The sequence below is a fragment of the Poeciliopsis prolifica genome, unplaced genomic scaffold (assembly GCF_027474105.1).
Source record: "Poeciliopsis prolifica strain line A6 unplaced genomic scaffold, Auburn_PproV2 SCAFFOLD001, whole genome shotgun sequence".
In the NCBI taxonomy this organism is placed as follows: Eukaryota; Metazoa; Chordata; class Actinopteri; order Cyprinodontiformes; family Poeciliidae; genus Poeciliopsis; species Poeciliopsis prolifica.
Genome location: NW_026562376.1, coordinates 18,343,325 through 18,363,232, shown reverse-complemented (window position 1 = coordinate 18,363,232; position 19,908 = coordinate 18,343,325). Strand labels below are relative to the sequence as shown.

General features: G+C 38.2%; 1 protein-coding gene across 1 annotated transcript in view; it reads left to right on the top strand.

The window, feature by feature from the left end:
• The window catches only part of kcnq1.2 (potassium voltage-gated channel, KQT-like subfamily, member 1.2), a 190,658-nt gene that overhangs the window by 11,023 nt on the left and 159,727 nt on the right, over window positions 1–19,908 (top strand). Inside the window, exons 3-7 of the mRNA XM_055039879.1 lie at window positions 7,972–8,062; window positions 13,458–13,584; window positions 13,762–13,840; window positions 13,924–14,020; window positions 18,194–18,334. Coding sequence (XP_054895854.1) covers window positions 7,972–8,062; window positions 13,458–13,584; window positions 13,762–13,840; window positions 13,924–14,020; window positions 18,194–18,334 — 535 coding nt within the window. The remainder of the gene's footprint in view (window positions 1–7,971; window positions 8,063–13,457; window positions 13,585–13,761; window positions 13,841–13,923; window positions 14,021–18,193; window positions 18,335–19,908) is intronic.

The window sequence follows — 19,908 nt, the reverse complement described above, 5'->3', positions numbered from 1 at the left end:
GCATTGTGACAATTAATCACATGATTAAGTTTTTAGGCCTTGAATAGTTCTGAATTTTTTTTGTTTTTTTGAGAAATGTGCAAGAAATCCTTTCTCTGTGCTGTAGTTCTGGCTTAATTAGGTGTCATGATACTTGGATGTTTAAGTTTTGGGTATAATTTACATTCCTGTGTCGGTTATTGCCATGTTTAATTTTATTATTTTTGCTCTAAATGCCTTTTTGTGTAAATTCTTTCTTTTCCATTAAATTTTCCAGTTTATTTCTTTCAGATTATTTGTCTGAATTTCCATTTTGGTTCTGGATCAGGGGTCTGCAATTTGCAACTTTCACAGTGGCTCTCAAAACCTTTGGCAAGAAATGCAAAAATATTTCAGTAATATTTTGAGATGCAGAAGTTTTCTTTTGCATTTCAACACAAAACTTTTAAGCGTAGACTGATGATATTTTGTTAAAGCAGTTTTATTTGTGGAATCTCCAATTTGTGATCTTTAGATTTCTCAAAAATATTGCTAAAGTAGTGAAGCATATTGTTTCTCACATTGTTTACACTCCAGACTGACCGAGAACAGCTTTACTCACTGGATCTCTCACGGCCAGTAACTCAACCAACTGAGCCACTCTTTGGTTGCCTATCAACAACTTGATGAGTAACTTGCGCAGCAGCAGTTTCAGGTTTCGCCAACTTGCCTCGTACATTCTTAAAAATATTAAATGCCCCCATTTGGCAGTATTTAAAAAAACAAACAATAAATTAGTTTTGATATTATTGACTGATAGGAAATGCTTATATTATGGTGTGACTTTGTTGGTTTTATTATTTTTTCACCATTTAGTTTTCAAGTGATAAGATCTGAATTTCTCCTTTTGCTGGTTAAAAAAATAATAAAAATTAAAAGTTGCCTCATTTTCTTCCACTTTGCAATAAACACTGCTTATTTTAATTTATTGACATCTCAATAAATTAAGATAATATAACACTAAAGTTTGCTGTTTAACATAATAAAATGGATGCAGTGTGAACACTCTTCCATGCATATATGAGCGTCTTCTATTGTTACAGCAGTGTTAGCAGCCACAAGAGCCATCTGGAATAAAGAAAAGGACTCTGGATAATGATTTTGTGCAAATATATTTACATGTTAAGTGCTTCATCATTATTTAATGAACTAATACCCTAAGTCTAAGTAAAGTAAATAATTAAAGGTAATTTAAGAAGTGCTTCAGTTGAAGCTGAAAGCCCTTTTGAGGGCTTGTTCGTGAGTTTCCTCCAGCTTCTTGTAGACATACGGCAGCAGCATTCATAATAGATCACAGAGTCGGACAAGGGTAACTTCCTGTCCAACTGCAAGGCAGAGAAATACAAACATACACAAATACTATTGTATTGATGTCTGAGTGAGTCAGGCTCACTTGAAAACCTTTGGACTTGGGACAGCATATGTGGCTATGTGACCAGAAAGAACCTTACGCAATGGAGTTGAGCATCACCAGCACACATACACACACACAACTTGTGGCAGTGATTACCCACCGCACACATGAACGCATACACACACACAGATTTGGACTACTCCCTCTCAGTCGCTTACATAACCAAAAGGAAATAAAGATGCTGCCCTCCGTGACTCCATCATGACCTTCCAGGCTACTACAGTCGGGTCAAACTGACACCTGAATGCAATGAGATGCATTTCAAGCAAAGTCGTTTAACGTTCAAAGTCCTTTGAGGAAGTTAAATCTGCATGACATAAGAACCTGAACTTTGCACTATTTTTAAAAACAACCCGGTTCCCGTCATTATGAGAGCGTCACACAACGTTGCGGATTCAGATTTATTTATTTTTTGTCCTGTTACAGCCTCACTGGTTTGGAGAAGAGGATGAATGGCACCTGCTTTTCCTCGTGAAAACGCTGCCGGCCAGATGCTGTCTGAAAGACTTGGATGTGTTTTTGCATCTGGACAGATTACTGAAATAGCTACAGTGAATCCATGCCCCGCTCCCACCCCTCTGTATGTGAAATGGAAAACCTCTTTTTACATTTTTGCTTACCAGGAGATTACCGTCAGAGTGAAGCAAACTGTATGCGTCACTCTCTGTTTACGCTAGTATGTGCGTGGTTGGAAAATCTTGCGTGTGGCCTTTTATTTCTTTTACGGCGCAGAAAACGGTACATCCGTGTGCCTTTGAAAGCTTCTACACAAGTCAGATATCACCACTGGTTGATCAGATTTCTTTTTTATCACTTTGTAACAAAAAATCAAATCCGATATAGTTATGTAATTTAGTGTAACTTTGAGCCATGTACCTACTTATATGATTCATCTTAATTCTCATCGAGATGGCTTCGTCTGGGTTTTCTCCCATTGACTCGGATTTCCCCAGGAAATTTTCAAACGGGCCAATCAGTGAACAGAAGAATAAGATTTGATGATGACGTTGAATTTCTGTGCAGTTTTAGACTTGTAGTCTGGTTGTACTTTTAGTAATATCAGCACAGGATCTGAACGAAGCCATTCAGTCTGTGTTGGCCACACTTTCAAATATTGAATTAACTTTAACAGCCCTGCAGTTTTGTTCTCTTTTCTTGGTCTCAAAAATGGACAGTGACCCTAAACATACCAGCAAACTATTGTGAGAAACCCAAAATGTTTGACCCCAAGTCAATGCTACTAAATAAATACTAAAACTTCTGAATTTATTAGTTACATAATTTTATCTTAAACATTTTTGGTCATTCTGATATTTAGCCAATAGAAATAATTGTGGTAATCATCATTAACACAGCAAAGCTAGAGTCTTAAGCAGTGAATGTAAACATCTGGTTTCAACACTTCACATTTAAAATGGCAAATAAATTACTTGATACTTGTCTTTTCAAGTGTATCTGACAAAATGAATAAGTAAACACCGGATAATTTTTAAAGGAATAGTTCTCAACAGAAATAATGAATTGGCTTTATCTGTTTTTCCTTTTCCATCAGTCTGACCTCTTTAACGCCAAGAGAAATTCAGAGTCTGTAGAAGATCAACCAGGCATTGCTTTGCTGCCTTGCTCACAGAATGTGGTGACCAATCTGCTGGCTCAGCTCAGATGAAATAACCGTGTTTGTGGCTGGATCCTGATGTGGTGTAATCCACACTAAGCTCCTCTTTGCGTTTAAATGGGAAGGGGGGCTGGAGAAGAAGCCTGTGGAGGTCTGCTGTGCCTTTAGCCACGCTGTTTGGCTACAGTGTCTGTACAAGTGGCTTTGCTCTGGATTGTGAGCTTGTTTTGGTTTGGCCAAATGTCCATTTCAAAACTCAACTGGGGCTCAGTTGTGTATAGTTTGACATTTCTCCATCCTTTGCAAGACATGATGCATTTCACAAGCTCTTTCACTTTTTCAGGTCTCAATTTTAACAAGCAGTGTGACCCCTCTTTATTTTTAAGGATGGATAAATGTTTAATGTTTAAAATAATTTCTTTTTTGGTGTCTGCTTTTTCAAACTTCCATTTTCCTGTAGAAGTCATTCTTTGCCACAGCAAATTGAAAACTGTGACTTTAAAGGACGTTTCCCAGATTAAAACCAAAAGGCCTTTCTGCTCATTTGTAAAGCTAAGGTGGTTTGCACCAAACACTGCTGCTGTCCAATAAGATCCCCACACATTTAAATTAGCTTGAATTTCAATGTATATTTGACTCCCTTACCTTCATTGGAACCTCTCTTTTTGATGATGATAATAATAACAATAATAAACTGTGATTCTCTTTACATGCTGCATATTTTCTTTATGTGCACAGTGAGGTCACCGTCCCTGGTACGTTTTGAAAGCTTAAACAGCCTCAGTGTCACTGCTCACTGAGTGAACGCTTTGGTGCGGCTCCACGCTCTAGTTTACTGCAGCTAGACAGATTTGCAGTCAATAATACTCACTAAAACCCCAGCTGTTTTGTTTTAATCAGATCCCAGGGGTTTTGGCCTGGCGAAACAAGGTTAGCTAATGGCTGTGAGTGACTCAGTCCTGTCTGCAGAAAAACAACAACAAAATCCACATATCTCTGTGGTGTCAATGGTGGAATCCGTGTGTCCATCTCCTTACTGTAGCTAATAAAATATCAACACTGTTGTCATGGGTAAAAAGTAAAACAAAGGGTTTTGAGTTTTATTTATGGTATTGGTAAATGTTTTCTGTCAAGAATCTAGGGCTGGAACAGATTAATCGCGATTGATCAATTATTGAAAGACTCATCAATTAATTTAGTAATCAGTTAATTGCTAGCAGACTCAAAAACATTCCCTTTGCTGAGAAAACGACACAATGAGAACAGTAAATAAGCCAAAACTGGACAAAATAATATATATACATTTTGCCTTTTAGGTAAAAAATCTCACAGTAAATATCATTTGCTATCTAATTATTGGTTAATTGAAAAAAAAAAAAACAGATCAGCCTTGCACTTTACTGATAATTGAAGTAGGTAAGACTTATTTAATTTCTTTTTGTTTTAGCTGCAGATACATCCTTTGCTACAAATGAAGGCAGAAACGTTAAATTCACTGGTCTTGTCCGTCTGCTCATTTTGCTGTTTGAACTTTAACAGGTTTGTGCGTTCTGTCAAGTTTCCCCCCCCCCGTTTATGTACCTGCAAACCTTTACAATATCAATCCCTAGGACTTCCAAGTGAAAAATGGATCACTCACTCTATATACTTTCCTTAACTCTGGAAATAAAAAAAGTCCTGTGGCTCATGCCTTCATTGTATGTTTGATGGATTTATATGAGAAATGGCTTTAAATCCCTCAGTACCAGATGCTGTTCAAGCAGGCATTTCATTAAAACCTCCCTTTCCAAAAATGGGACTGACTGATGCTCACCAAAAGCCAAAGCTATACATCTTACCCAAATCTAGAGAAAATGCTTTGGAGTTTGTTTTCTTTTTTTTTTGTTTTTTGCTCTGAACTGACGTCGGAGGAGAATAAGAGGGAGTAAGAAGTGTGGTTTTGAGTGTGTGTCTCTGTGTAATCCCTATAGAGTTAAATCATTGTCCCATCTGGCCAGGAGGTCGCCCGTGTGTGCGTGCGTGTGTGCGTGTGTGTGTGTGTATGAGAGAGAGAGAGAGAGAGGGGAATCCTCCTTCTCCAAGTCTTCCTCTTTATCACTTCACTTTGTGTTAACCTTGCATGGCATGAAATTGTGGAAAGTAATCTGTCAAGCAAAGCACCTCTTCTGCTTCCTCACTGGATCATTTGAGGGTCTAGATCAAGGGATACGTTTCTCTTCCAGGAGAAGGGGAAAAACTCAGTGGCTTATGGAGTCTATCTGCAGCTTGATATTTACTACACTGTCTACGCAAAGCTATTTTCCTCACTCTCTGACATTTAAACAAAATATTTCATGCTTTGGGCTACTTAGGGTTAAACTGAAATAATAAAAATAGTTTTCTTTCATCATTTTCCTTCAGATTCATTAGTTTAAGTAGAATTCCTTCATCCTAAGTTGAATTCTCTTCTGAACTGTATGACTCGGGTTTTCGGGGTTTTGCTTACCATCTGTTGCCAGAATTTTGCCCCGTTCTTCCTGACAGAATTGGCGTCACAGAGTCAAATTTGTTCGAAAACTCTTCTCACAAACGCACTATTTTGCGTGGGACTGAGATCAGGCCACTCCAAAACAGTGTCTCCGTTTCCTTAAGCCGCTTTGTAACTAATCTCGCGGCACGCTTTGGGCCGTTATCCACTTGGAAGATCCATTTGCATCCAATCTAACTTTCTGACTGATGCTGTGTTAATATTTCCACATGATGTTCTTTCCATATGACGCCATCAGTCATGTGAAATGACTCGACACAACACGACACTGCCAGACTTGCAGTTGTTTCCGTTGATCATTTTTGCCAAACAGTTTAATTTTAGTTTAATTTCAATCAAGAACCTCTTCCTGGCATTAATTTGTCGTTAATTTGTTTTATTGCCTAAAACACTAAAACTCTTAGTCAGACTTAATTTCAGACAGTGGGAGGGGAGAGTACCTATATTTCTTTGCAGCCTATGCAGCTATTTGCATTATCATGACTAGGGCAGGAAAAGTGAAAACTTAACCTTCCTGACATGTGACATGGAGTCCTTGCAGCTCACAGATTCGTAATGCATCCTGGGACGTGTGTGTGTTTTAAAGTAACTCTTATCTTCATGATGGTGCATGCAAATACTGCCAGTCATGTTACTGAGAAGCTTTTAAAAAGGTTTCAAGGATTATCCCCCTCGCGTAGTGAAAATGCTCCTAACTGGGATTACTGTTAATCCTTGCTCTGCTAAGAAAGTTGTGTTAAGAAAGTTGAAACGCAGGCAGCCGAGAGCTTCTGCAGAAGTTGTGAAATCGGTTAAATGAGTTGTAAAATAGCAGATAAGAACCTAAAAAATACCCTTGCTTTATGGTGGTCATGTCTTTTTCTCTAAAATGTGGTGATGAATAACTTCTAGACAGCAAAAATAAAAACAGTTGAAGCACTGCAGATCACAAGTCTTTATTGTATTGTTATAAAGTCATGCAAGTGCAAAATGCTTTTGGTAAAGATACAATTCTACTGTTGGTATTTGTCATTTTTTGCCATTTTGAAAGTAAACCATTTCACAAAATGTTCACATTTTATCACTTTTATTCTGCATGCATAAGAGTTCCACTCACACCAAAATGGAGTCGTCAAAGAAAATCACTGTACCTCAGTTTTCTGCTGATCGTCTTTGTACTACTTTGGAGAGTTTTGATATTTTTCAATAGACTTCGCTGCTGTCTAATCAAAAGGCTTTCATCCAAACGCCTTATGTTGTGCCTGCAACGTAGCTGTTTAGTCCATGCCTCCCAATTAAGCAGGAGCAAAAATAACAAATAAAAACAGAAGATGACGCCACATTAGCCATTAACGTTCTTCACTCTAGAGTGCACAGAATTGTACGTCCTTCATCCCAATAAGCATGCATTTGTGCCATCATTCTGCTAAATAGATCAGTAGATTTTTAAGAAGTTAGTGAATCAACTTCTTAATGCACTGTTGAGATCACGTGCCTTAACAATCTGCAATGAATGGATACACCAGAAAACCTTCAGCCATGACTTTATTATGTTTTCTCTTTTCCTTTACTTGTTCGTCCAGTATTCCTCCTCCCCACCTTCCTCTTGCACGCTCTTCTTCTTCCTCCATCCTCAGTTAGGTGAGCTGGCCGTGTATGTTTAGCTCAGGAGGCCGTATTTGAAGACCATGTATGTACACTGACAGATGGAGCGTCTCGTCGGAATGTTTCACCGTTACTAGGAGATGTGGAAACACCCTGTCAGCTAATAATACAGGCTGGTTGATAAAAACAGAGGAAAACTGAGACAAAGTACCTCAAACTTGAAGGATTTATTCTGTCTTTTGGTTGGAGGCATTTTGCTTAAAGTCATATCATGCACTGCTAGGAGTTTTAACAGTATGACAGTTTCCGTTCTTTCCTTTTTCACATTATGCTATCTGGATTCCTTTTTTTTTTTTAAATAAGAAACATTAGATTGCTAGTTTCTGCAAAGGTGCATCATGAGCTTCAATCTGAATTCACACCATATAAATTATACTCATTCTTACAAGCTAAACTACAGGCCCAAACTGAAAGGGAAAACGGCAGCTAACATTTCTGCAGACCACACACATCCTCGTCACAAAGCATGAGTATTTTCCCTAATTCCACCTTGTCTTCCTCTTTACTAGAAATTTAAAATACACAAATATGTACAAAAGAAACCCTGTTTTATTTCCCAACAAGTCTTTTTGTAGATTTATATTTAAGAAGTCTTCATAGACAGTAAAGTGGAACTGAAGTTCGATTGCTTTTTGTGCATGCAAAGTTGGTGAATAAAGCTGATTCTGATTCTGAAATGTTAATATTTTGTGCTTCTTAAACTTTGGTTCAAAGTAATAATTTGTTTCTCTGTCTCTGTCTCTCTTTCTGCAGCTTCCTCATGGTCTTGGTGTGTCTTATCTTCAGTGTTCTGTCCACAATAGAACAATATGCAGACTTTGCTACAGGAACGCTCTTTTGGATGGTGAGTATTTTTTATGTAGATCTTCATACAGAACAACACATGGAGTTTAAATAATTTCATTGTGTCATGTAATCACAAAGAAACATTTTTGCATGTTCATTTTAGGTCTTAGATTTCTTCAGAAGCAACATTTAATTTGCTTCTGAAGAAATTATTCATCGTTAATGGGATTAATGATGTGTCTTTGAATTAGAAGAATAATCTCATATGTTTGTTCCTTTAAATTAGCCCGGAGTGACAAACAGATCTTCTCAGATTTTTTTATTTATCAAACTGAGGAATGTGGAACAAAGCATAATGGCCTAGTAGTGTCATTTTAGATAGAGAAAAGGGGTAAATTTATGCCAAAACATCAGAAATGTTTGAATTAATCTGACAAATTTCGTAGAAAATTTTTTGAAGTTTCTGAGTTTCAAAAGTCAAAAACATTTTGTATTTAATCTGAGAAAATTTGTAAAAAAAACAAAACAAAACAAAAAAAAGTAGAACATTTTTGACTTTCTGAAACTCAGAAAAAGACTTTCTTAAGCACATTTTCTACCCCTCCAAATTATTAGTTTTTCTCTTATAGACATTCAAAAAACATAAAAAATGGATGAAAATGTCAAATGTTCTACTTTTTAAGCTTAGAATTTTTCAGGTTTTTTTTCTATAACATTCCTGAAATTAATCTAAAAATTAAGAGTTATTTTGGTGTAAATTTACTACTTTTTTTCTAACAACAATGCCCTAAAATGCCATCAAAGTTGGTGAACAGAAATAGTAGATTGCCATGCAGTACCCATTTTTCGCCACAGGATGGAGATATAAGATTTTAGTTTGTGAAGATTGAACCTGCCGGCCATCTTGATCCTTCTAAAGATATTACTAAACTTAGGAGACTAATGACTTTTAGCTAACACAAACAATCTGACACACACTGGTGCACTGCACTTGCACAAAGCTCTTAATAGTTGCATGTCTTTTAAGGCTTTCATGATCACACTCATATAGAACCACTTGGGTCCGCACAGACTGCGCCTGCTGATACTCGCTGGTTAGATTGACTTCTTTGTGGCTTATTTGTCTATTAGGGCCGCTAAGTGATGCAATAAATCGAGGCCTTACAACAGGTTGAGAGGAATTATGGCCGCCGTTTGGAAACCCTACAAAGAGCTTGCATCATCCGTCTCCTGCCAGCATAGTGGGAATATATAAATACACACGTAGCTCCTGAATGCATGCACACAGTGTGCACACTCATACAAAAGCTGCAAAAACACACACGTAGTACCTTCAGCCAGAGCCCAGAGAGGACACTGTGTTCTGTAAACTTTTGGTCAGTGCACTTTAATGACCCACTATCACACTTTTCTTTTTTTTTGGGGGGGGGGGAAGGTTGGTCTTTCTCAGTTGTGTCTTTGTTTGCAGGATTGTATTAGGTTTAATATCAGTGGTAAAATAAGATATCTGCTTTTTAAAATTTTTATTTTTTTTAATTCTTGTGTGAAGTTTGTGCCGGTGTGTTTTTAGGGGCCGGTGTGTCCTGCTGTAGAACGCTGGTGGTAGAGACTAAACTTAGAAACTTCAGGCTCAGCTCACATCGCTGAATCACAGGCTGCTTGTTTTGGATGGCACAGAGGACATTAGTCCTTGAGGATATTTGGCCTTTGGGGCAGCTGCCAAAGTCAAGCTGCCCCAAAGTCAAGCTGCCCCAAAGTCAAGCTGCCCCAAAGTCAAGCTGGTCTGCGTGTGTGTGCGTGTGTGCGTATGCACACACACTTCGTCACTTCCAATGCACTATCTTCTTTGCCTTTCTCGAATACACTTACATTTGTAAAAAATATATATATATGGGATCAGGTTCTGCTGACTTTTGCAACCTTTTCACTTTTTTTGACATGGCAACTTAAATAAGCATAAATGCTAATAATTAGATTATATTTCCACATGTTGTTGTACACCAGCAGCAAGACAAGTGAGTGGTTTTTAGAGGCATTAGTGGTGTTTTAAAAAAGACTAAAGACTATTTCCTTTGGGTCAAATTCACACATATTTAATAAAAAAAATTAAAAGTAAGTAGATTTAAAATTTTTAACTGACTAAAGTTGAGATGTGTGAAAAAACTAAAAAGGTAAATGTAGCTTTTATTGCTGAAGCCTAATTTTGAAGTGCAAATTTTGCTAACTTTTTTAAAATAATTTTTTTGTTTCATTATTTACTTGTGTAATTTTGACCTTTTTGTTCTCTCACTTGTATTTATCTTTAAATTAAATTTAAATGAGATTAATGTGTGATAATGATCAAAACTGTTCAAAACGATTTAAAGCTGACCTAATTGGAAAATTTAAATTCAGAGAGAAAAACTCTGAATCATTCAGCTAAAATTATTTCCTAGTGAAATAAGAGAAATTTCTCAAAGCAAATCTGTTTTTAAACAGTGTAGCAGTCAAATAATTCAGGCAAAGTTTCACTAGATTAGGAAGCATTAACAGGAAGCTGATCGGTTTATTACCTTTTATGAATCACATAGCCCAGGTGTCTTTCTCTGTGTGTGTGTGTGTGTGTGTGTGTGTGTGTGTGCGTGTGTGTGTGTGTGTGTGTGTGTGTGTGTGTGTTTTTTTCTCCTCTCTCCAGAGAGACACTAAGCAATCTAATCACATTTTCACATCATGCTCTTCTGATGTGCTTCGTCCTCCATCCTGGCTTGATGAGATTATGGCCTCACAATCGGGCAGCTGTTTCCAGTAAACACATAGTTGCCGGTTTCAGCTACAAAGCCCAACATCTGGGTGACCCATTTTATGGAATTATTATGACTAATCTCTTCAAATTTCCCAAATTCATGTGTACCTTTTGACTTTTGGATTTCATCCATCTGTCATAAAGCTGAATGGGTCTGTGGTATTATTATTCTTGTGTGTGTGTGTGTGTGTGTGTGTGTGTGTGTGTGTGTGTGTGTGTGTGTGTGTGTGTGTGTGTGTGTTTGTGTGTGGGGTTGTGCTTTAGCTACTGGCTCACTATGAAACTATCCTACTTTATCACCAATAGGGAGCACATTGTTACCAGAATTAATATGCCACTGAAGATGATTTTGAATTCACACCCCATTTGGTTAATTTATCACATTACAATCACAGGCTTCAACATACTTTTTTTTTTTTTTTTTTTTACCAGAATTTAATGTGAAAACAATAGTAGAGCATAATTGTAAAATGGGAGGTGAGTGGAGCATTGTTTTCAAACCATTTTGCAAATAAATAAAAGGAATTGGTGACTTTGCATTTGTGTACATTAACATTGCTTAGTAAAATCTACTACACCGTATTTTCACCAGAAATATCTCAATTGGTATAATAGATAACTTTGAAGAGCATAGACTTCAAAGCAATAACCCAAACTTTAAACCTGCTAAAGCATGGTTGTTTGCCTAAACTGATGCAACAAGCAAGACAATCTATTTTCTGAGAGGAAAATAGTTCGAATGTGGAAGACGTTAATCTGATCAAATGAGACCAAAACTGAACTTTTTAGCCTCCACTCCAAAAGACATGTGTTATGGAAAACTAACAATTCACAATGCCCTTAATTCACCGTCCCTCAAACATGCTGACAGCAGGAACCGGGAGGCCTAATTAGAATCTGTGTCAGACTCAGGACTTAAACCTGAGACAGCTGCAATGATAACCTACAGCAGGATGTCCTCACAGGAAGTCCAACTTACTTTTTAAAAAAGTAAGTTGGACTTTAATTTGTTAATCATAGGTCTTAAATTTTGACAGAACTACTTAACCTCGCGTTTTCTACGTACATATATGCAGTCCACCACAGAAGAACATAAACAGTTTTCAGATTTATATTCGTAAAAAAGATTTGATAACCATAAATTATCACATTGCAGAGTTTCATCAATACTTTAGCAAAGTTAGGCCAACCAGAAATCTTTTGTCCCCGACTGTAACATAAGACTTCTCCTTCAGGAGGAAGCCTTTTGATGGACAGGTCATTGTTTTGCAGCCTGGTGCCGCTGTGTTATTGCAGCAGGGTTGTCGGTATTACATTTCATACAAGGGGTGGTCAGGGAGCGGGCAGCTCAGGCAAGTGCAGTCAATAAGGAGGCCACCCACGTGGCCAATGGCTCCAACAGGCACTATGGTGGCTAAATATTATGGAAAGACAGTGTCCAGGAAAACGATCTCCACCAGACAGTGTTATTTAAGTCAGAAACCCTCGAATAATGTTAAAAGATCTGCCCAATGGTGAGTACACAGCAAAAACACAAAATCTTACCAAATATTTTTGGTCTAGTTTCTAGTGCAAATATATTAGTACACTTGAGAAAAGACAAAACTAACTAACTTCATCAAGAAATCAGAGCTTGTTTTAAGTCAGTAAGTCCTTAATAATGATTTTAAAAAAGTACTAGTTCTAGTGTCAGATTATTTCATTTATAACTAGTGTAGTACTTTTTCATAATGAATTAAATTAAAATGAGCTTCTATACTTTGCTGAAAAGTTTTTTTTAGATTAGTTTTGACTCATTTCAAGTGTACACTGGAAAAACATACAGTCGTATTAAGTATTTTTGGTTTATTTTCGGTTTATTTTCTTAGTACACTTGAAATAAGGCAAAACTGTCTTTAAAAATAACTTTCCAGCAAGATGTAGATGCTTATTTTCAGTAATTAATTCCTTAATATTGTTGAAAAAAATCTTGTTCTGTTGGCAGATAAATTAATTTATAACATGGTGGAAAATGTCTTGTTATAAGTGAAATAATCTGCTAAAGAAACTAGTACATTTTCATCAATATTAAGAAATTAATCACATATAACAAGCATCTTAAAGTTACTCGAAGTTATTTTTCAAGTTTCCTGAGATATTTGCACCAGAAACTAGACCAAAAATCCTTAGTAAAATCTTGTGTTTTGACAGTGTTATAAGGTACTTCTTTCACATGAGCCTGGACAAAAATACTTGGCAAGATTTTGTGCTTTTGCATCATATTCACTTCTTTTGTCAGTTAAATCTGATAGAAACACCTGAGTTAAACCTTCACCCCTTTAACCGGTCGGATGCCACGTCTTCCTCAGGCCTCAATCACTTCGCCATTGACCCGGTCTCGGTACGAGCTGTCATCAACCATGTTATCACGCTCCATCTGGCCTGCAGGGAGGATGGGTGGTCTCTCTTCTTCTTCTTCTGCCTCACACACCTGCCATTGCTCCCTCCATATCTTATTGTACATCTTGGTGATTGTTAATAATGGCTTTAAATTAGCGATAATGCCTGTTATCGCTGCTTTCAGGGCGGACATACTGTCTGCGTCTACATCCCGCCGTCCTTTGTGTACGTTTTGCTGTTTTGTCTCTGAGCCTGTGGATTGAGGTAACCCTTTCTGCATTGTGCTCCGCAGGAGATCGTGCTGGTTTTGTTCTTTGGTACCGAGTATGTGGTCCGGTTGTGGTCGGCCGGCTGCCGCAGCAAATACGCAGGCATCAAGGGACGCCTCCGCTTTATCAGGAAGCCCATATCAATCATAGGTGCACCTGGCCTTTCTCTTTTGTTCTATTAAGTCGCTACGAAAAGTGGTTTTTATATGTATACATAAATCACCTAATTGGATGATTCCAGCACTAATTTTGTTTCTTTGCCTCACGCCATTTTATTAAAATTCAAAGTTGAATTTTTGCCTGTTTTCCTGTTTCTTTTTCTCACAGATTTAATAGTTGTGATTGCCTCAATCATTGTGCTCGGCGTGGGGTCAAATGGGCAGGTGTTCGCCACGTCAGCCATCAGGTAGCGTAGCGGTTTTTAGAAACTGATTCACTGAAACGGACTCGGATGAATGTGACCGATAAGGTGGCGCTGTGTTGTTCCAGGGGAATCCGCTTTCTGCAGATCCTGCGCATGCTGCATGTGGATCGGCAAGGAGGAACGTGGAGGCTGCTGGGATCCGTCGTCTTTATTCATCGACAGGTGAGTGAGGAGAAAAGCCAGAAAAGTCAAAGAAGCCGTGTTTCAAGTCGATCTGTCACATTAACATTTCCTGGCAAATGTATTCAGACCCTTGACCTTTTACCAATTTGTAGATATTCCATTGCAATTGTATGCTATATGAACTTGGGTAGCATATAATGATTACAATTTCTTACAAATTAAAATATGAACACAATGTAGAACTGCAGAAAAAATTACTCTACAGTGTATTATTCTAATCTATTGTTCAAATAAAATCTGTTATCACAACTAATTGTGTAATAAGAAAAAGCCAGGCAGCTAAGCTAACTTAACACTGCTAATTTAAGTGTCAATGCTCAAATCTATTTTTGTTTAAATATAAACTTATGGATCCTGATGCAGGAAAGAGCCTTATGGACTCATTTTAAATACATGCTCTATTCGTTTGCACTGTTTTCCCCTCTTGTCAGTTGCATAATTTACACAGAATCTTTAGACATTTTGAACAGAAATGCTGTTTCTGAATCGAAATGTGAAACTAAAACTCGAAATCGAATCGCCAGAGAGTGATGTCTGGCGTACATATTTTTAGCCCCGAGTTCAACTTACCTCAGCTAAAGCCTAAAGGTTTTCTTCTACACCTCATAGCCAGGATAATCGGACAAGGTTCAGATTTTAAGTCTTGGCATCACATCTTGACTTTGACTAGGCCAATTTATGATCATTATTCTGTTGGAAAGTGAGCCGTCAGCTCAATCTTGAGTTTTTTCCAGTGTTTGTCTTTCATGTCGCTGTATTTAGCACTGTCCATCTGACCAGCTGAACAAAAAAAAAATCCCAGCAGCATGATGCTGCTACCTCCATGTTTTATGCTGAGTAGGGGGCAAAAAGTTGTTTGGTTCTTGACATGGTTTGCAGCAAACTCCAAATGGGACACATTTCAATATTTTCCCAAGTAAAAATAGTTTAAAATCACACACCATTTTTTGTATCGTATACAAACTCAATAAAATCCATTAAGGCTCTAACAAGGCAAAGTATAAAGAAGTTTAAATGTTTTTTGGGAACAAAAAGCGGAGGAATAACTATTTCTTGTACACCGAGTTAAAATCCCCAATAAATTTCCTCCTCGTGACATGGCAGTTTGCGTGCGTGAGGAAAAATCTAAAGCAATTCTGGCTTTATAAGAAGGAGAAAAGGAGCAGTCAACCTTGACAGCAGTGTTTTTCTTTCTCCTCTTTATCATCATACACTTGTTTTAGATTTCTCTCTTGTTGGTACACAATAGCGTCAGAGTAACTCTCTTTTCTGTAATCCCTGGAGAACGCTGTGTTCCTTTTGTCGGGTCAAACCTGACATTCACGTCTTTGACACTCAAAGAGGTGTGGAACCTAACATTGAGGCTTAAGTGGAGAGAGTCATTAACCTACTTGTAAGAGTGAGTCTGATGTGATTCTTTCCCTTTTCTGTGTTGTTGGGTGATATGCTCCGTTTAGTCGAAATGCATTGCTCATTTAAAAAGCAGATGCAGAAAGAGTACCTTCAGATCTCCACTGTGGCTCTCCACATCATTCACATAACCTATTTTCTCTTCAAGTGTCTAATTTACAAAGCAGGTAGCAATAATGGTTTACCGGTGCAGCGAGTGCGGACATGTGGCGGTGGATTTCATCTTCCTCTTGCCACATGTTCATGTACTCTTGGGCACCTAATTTTAAGTTGCCTGACTATCAGACTCTGAATGTTCAAGATTTTGGTGAAAGTTGCTGTTGTGTAAAGTGCTTCTAGTGGTCCCATTGACCATTTTTGCATCATTATATGTTCCTTTACTTCCATCTTTGAAAAGTGAGTGCCAAAACAAACAAAAACAACACCCAATTTGGTACAAAAGTGAATGAAAGAAGGAAAAGCTCAGGCATCGGTGACATGCGGTCAGGGGAGGCAAGTGAGGCAGAGCTTCACCTGTCATCATGGAAAAATAATATATAATGATAAAATAATTTATATTGCTATTTTCACCCTGTGGTTTGTACTATAAAGTACAAACCAATAATCGGACAAGGTTCAGATTTTATCTTAACCAATTCTGATAATTTTTTCTTCAAAATCGCTGAATTTTAGTATTTTCCCATTGAAATGCCCAGAAGCAAAGCTGGTGAGGCAGCAGAGAGCTGAGCCTCACCTGGGATTGATCGACCTCTCAAATTGCACTGGCTGCCATTCTATGAGAGCATGATCCTCCTGTCTGAATGCCGCCACTAAAATGGCTAAAAAACATTTAATGTATTAATTGATCTCCCATAATTTAGCTAATGTATATAATGTACAGTGTTTTTTGTCACCAGCTGTGTGTGTAACGTGATTCGTGTGCTGAGGAGCGATCAGAAACTCAGAGAACAGATTCGAGGCGAGGCAGGCAGTTCTCCTGCCTCATGGCAGGGGGCGCTGTTGATCCCAGACATTGTGATTCCACACATGCAGAGTAAGAGACAGTAACGGCGAACTAGCCAGGAAGCCAGCTGTACAGTAGCTGCTTTGATACAGAGAGCGAGAAAGACCTGGTTTTGAGTTTAACTTTAACGGTTTTTCCTTTTGCTGAGGATCACAGCACGAAATTAATAACAGCGACATGACCAAGTTTGATTGAGCTAATGGAATTATTCTATGGCGGCACCGCGGCTCAGCATGACGTAGTCTTTTGGCCTCAAGCGTTGTCCGCATGCGCGGAATTTTCTTACGTAAATAACATGCAGGGGGTCTATATTTGTAAATCTGGCTATGATTAAGTCAGTGCCTCACCAGCTATGAACCTCACTGCACGTCACTGGCATCTGTGTGTGGAAATAATCTCATTGGGTATGTAAGGAGACAATGTAGGTACATGGTGACCCCCAGAAAACTTTCTTAGGCAATCATTCCTCCAGTGGCCCGTCGTGTTTTTGAGTTAAAAAATGTTTAAAGTTGACAGGAAATTTTAAAATGTCACTTGATAATTAACTATTATTGCAAGATTACTACCTGAACACCAACTATAAAGTCTTAAGACATCCAAACATTTTAAAAAGACTTAAATAAATGAGCAATGCTTAGCCTGTTGGGGGCATAAGCATAGCCTGGTGGCCCGCCAGGCTTATTATACACTGGGGGAAACCCTGAAATATTTGCTGTTGTGCACCTGCAAAGTAAAAAGACAAAATATATACCGGTAATTCATTTAATTTTTTCCCACAAACCTAAAAAGGAATAAATAAAGTAAAAGAAAAGTATCAAGTTTATAATTAATTAGTTTTCATGATTGATATTTCACCTAAGAAATCAAATGTGCTCCTTAGTTTCTGTCCCGGACAAAGGGGTGATACGTTCACTCCTGCATGAAATCCCAATTCGATCTTCCTTCTTTCACACAACCAGCCACCTGTCTGACTTCCAGTTTGTACTGGATTGTTGTTTAATTCAATTATTAATTTAATTTTCCAGACTATAAGTCGCATTTTTTGAGGGAAATTTATTTGATAAAATCCAACACCAAGAACAGTCATGTCATCTTGAAAGGCAATAAAAATAGAATGGAGGCAACAACAGGCTGGATAATTGTACGGTATGCTAAAGTTACATGACAAACAACGAACTGGGAACGTATGTTAACATAACATATTAGGAGTTATTCAAATAACTATAGCATAAATAACATGCTAACAAGTTTACCAAACCATCCATGTCTCTACAAATCACTAAACGTAATGAAATCTTTGTCCTCGATGTCGCTTGTAAACAACTCTCCTAACTCCGAACGTAGAATAACACATGCCTAGAGCGCCCTCTTGCGGTTTAGTGTGAAACTAACACGTGATATGACATACAGATGTGTTAATTTCCACACATAAGTCGCTCAGGAGTATAAGTCGCACCCCCGGCCAAACTATAAAAAATGCGACATATAGTCCTGAAAATACGGTAATCTGAACAGGCTTCGAACCCGAATCTCCATTCTTTAGAACCGTGCATTAAATGGACCTGTCTGTTTCAACATCTCTTCCGTTGTGACACAAATAAACACTATATGATTAAAGCCATGTTTGCTTTAGTCATATGTCCCATTGACAGGACAGTAAGAATCCTGTCAAAGCATGAGCCTCCATTCTGTACTTTATTTCACCGTTTCCCCTCTTCCCGACCGTCTTTTCCCCTCAGGAGCTGATCACCACCCTGTACATCGGCTTCCTGGGTCTGATCTTCTCCTCGTACTTCGTCTACTTGGCGGAGAAAGACGCGGTGGACGAAGAGGGCAAGACGGGCTTTTCCAGCTACGCTGACGCACTGTGGTGGGGCGTGGTAAGGCAGCACACTGAAATGCTTTGTGTTCAGAGAGTCTTAGAAGATTATTAAAGTAATTGCCAAAACGTTTCAGATCATCTTGCAAATTTAGTAGTTTTAAGATATAAAAGTCATTTTATTTATTTGGCGGGAAAAGCTATCCCAACCAAATTGGCTTGATGTGAAAAGTAATTCGGCTCTAAGCGAAATGACTAATTGTGTCGTTACAAATTACATCACAAGTGTGAGCGATGGGTCATTGTGGCCTAGTTTTCAAGCGTTTAAGGTCACACCACAGCATGTGAATTGCATTTGTGTCCAGACTTTAAGTAGGCCACTCAAAATTCTTCTTCATCTTCTTTTTAGAGATTAAAAAGTGCACATTTTGGGATGTTTTGGCTTATTATGCCTCTTGGGCTTGAGCTTAAGGTCACAAACTGACAGGTGGGCATTTCCAAGTTTGAAATTTCTGCTAGAGAACTGAATGCATGGTTCCATAATTTATAGCAAATCACCCAGATCCTGAAGCAGCAAAGCAAGTTACGGTACCACCACCTCTGAGATGCTCTAAGATTCTTTTTTCTCAAACTTCATGCTGGGTATTCATAAGAACTGAACCACATCACAGAACCAGACCCGGACATGGGGAAGCAGCGTTCAGTGTTTATGCTCCACTAATCTTGAACAAACTTCCAGAATCCTTTCACTCATCAGTCTGCAGAACGTTTTGTTGATATTTGTGTTATTTTTGGTCAGTAATTTGTTGTCCAGTCTCTCTCTTTCTCTCTTTTTTGTTTTATTGTTGAATCACGGACGATGACCTCAGGTGCTAAAAGTGAGGCCTTTAGAGTTGATGCACCCTGGCAATCACTCTCGTAGGTCAAGTACTTCCTGAAAGGTTCACCAGTGGAAATGGTCACTTTGTGGAAAATGGTTTTCACCATGGACCTCAAGGTCTTAGAAACGCCTCTCAAACCTTTTCTAGACTCATCTGTTATTAAACTGCGTCAGCTATCGAATGATCGGTTGCTTTTTAGTAAATGTCATCGGACACCTTCTGTGAAAGCAGCTTCTTAATTCTACGTGTCTGGTAGCTATCAGGCTTCTGAAAACTGCTTTTGGCATCTAAGGTTGTGCTGGTCTGCATTTTAAAATGAGTCTTTATGATCTGAGATATTTAGCAACATTGGAAGAAATCTGTACGTGAGAAATACATTTTGACGGCACTATGTAGCCAGAATCTTGAATACTTTGACTGAAGTCAGGCCCCTCGATGAAAAGGTCACAACCAAAAAGCTAAAAAGCATATTTAATGTGGTCCCTGTAATTGGATGAGTGATCATCTTTCTTTTCCTTTAACTCTCAGTTGTTTTCTGTTTTATCGCACAGGAACGAGACAGAAACAGATAGCCCAAACGTGTCGATGCTTTCCCCGCTCTGCGTCCCTTTCACTCCTGCATGAAGGCTCGGGTTTCCAGAGGAGTTAATTAAACTTTTGAATTGAAAGTGCGGAATAATGAGAAACCTATGGCAAGCCTTGTGCAGGGGAGCCTTGTGACACAAAGAAGACGGTAATAAACTATTCACCTCTT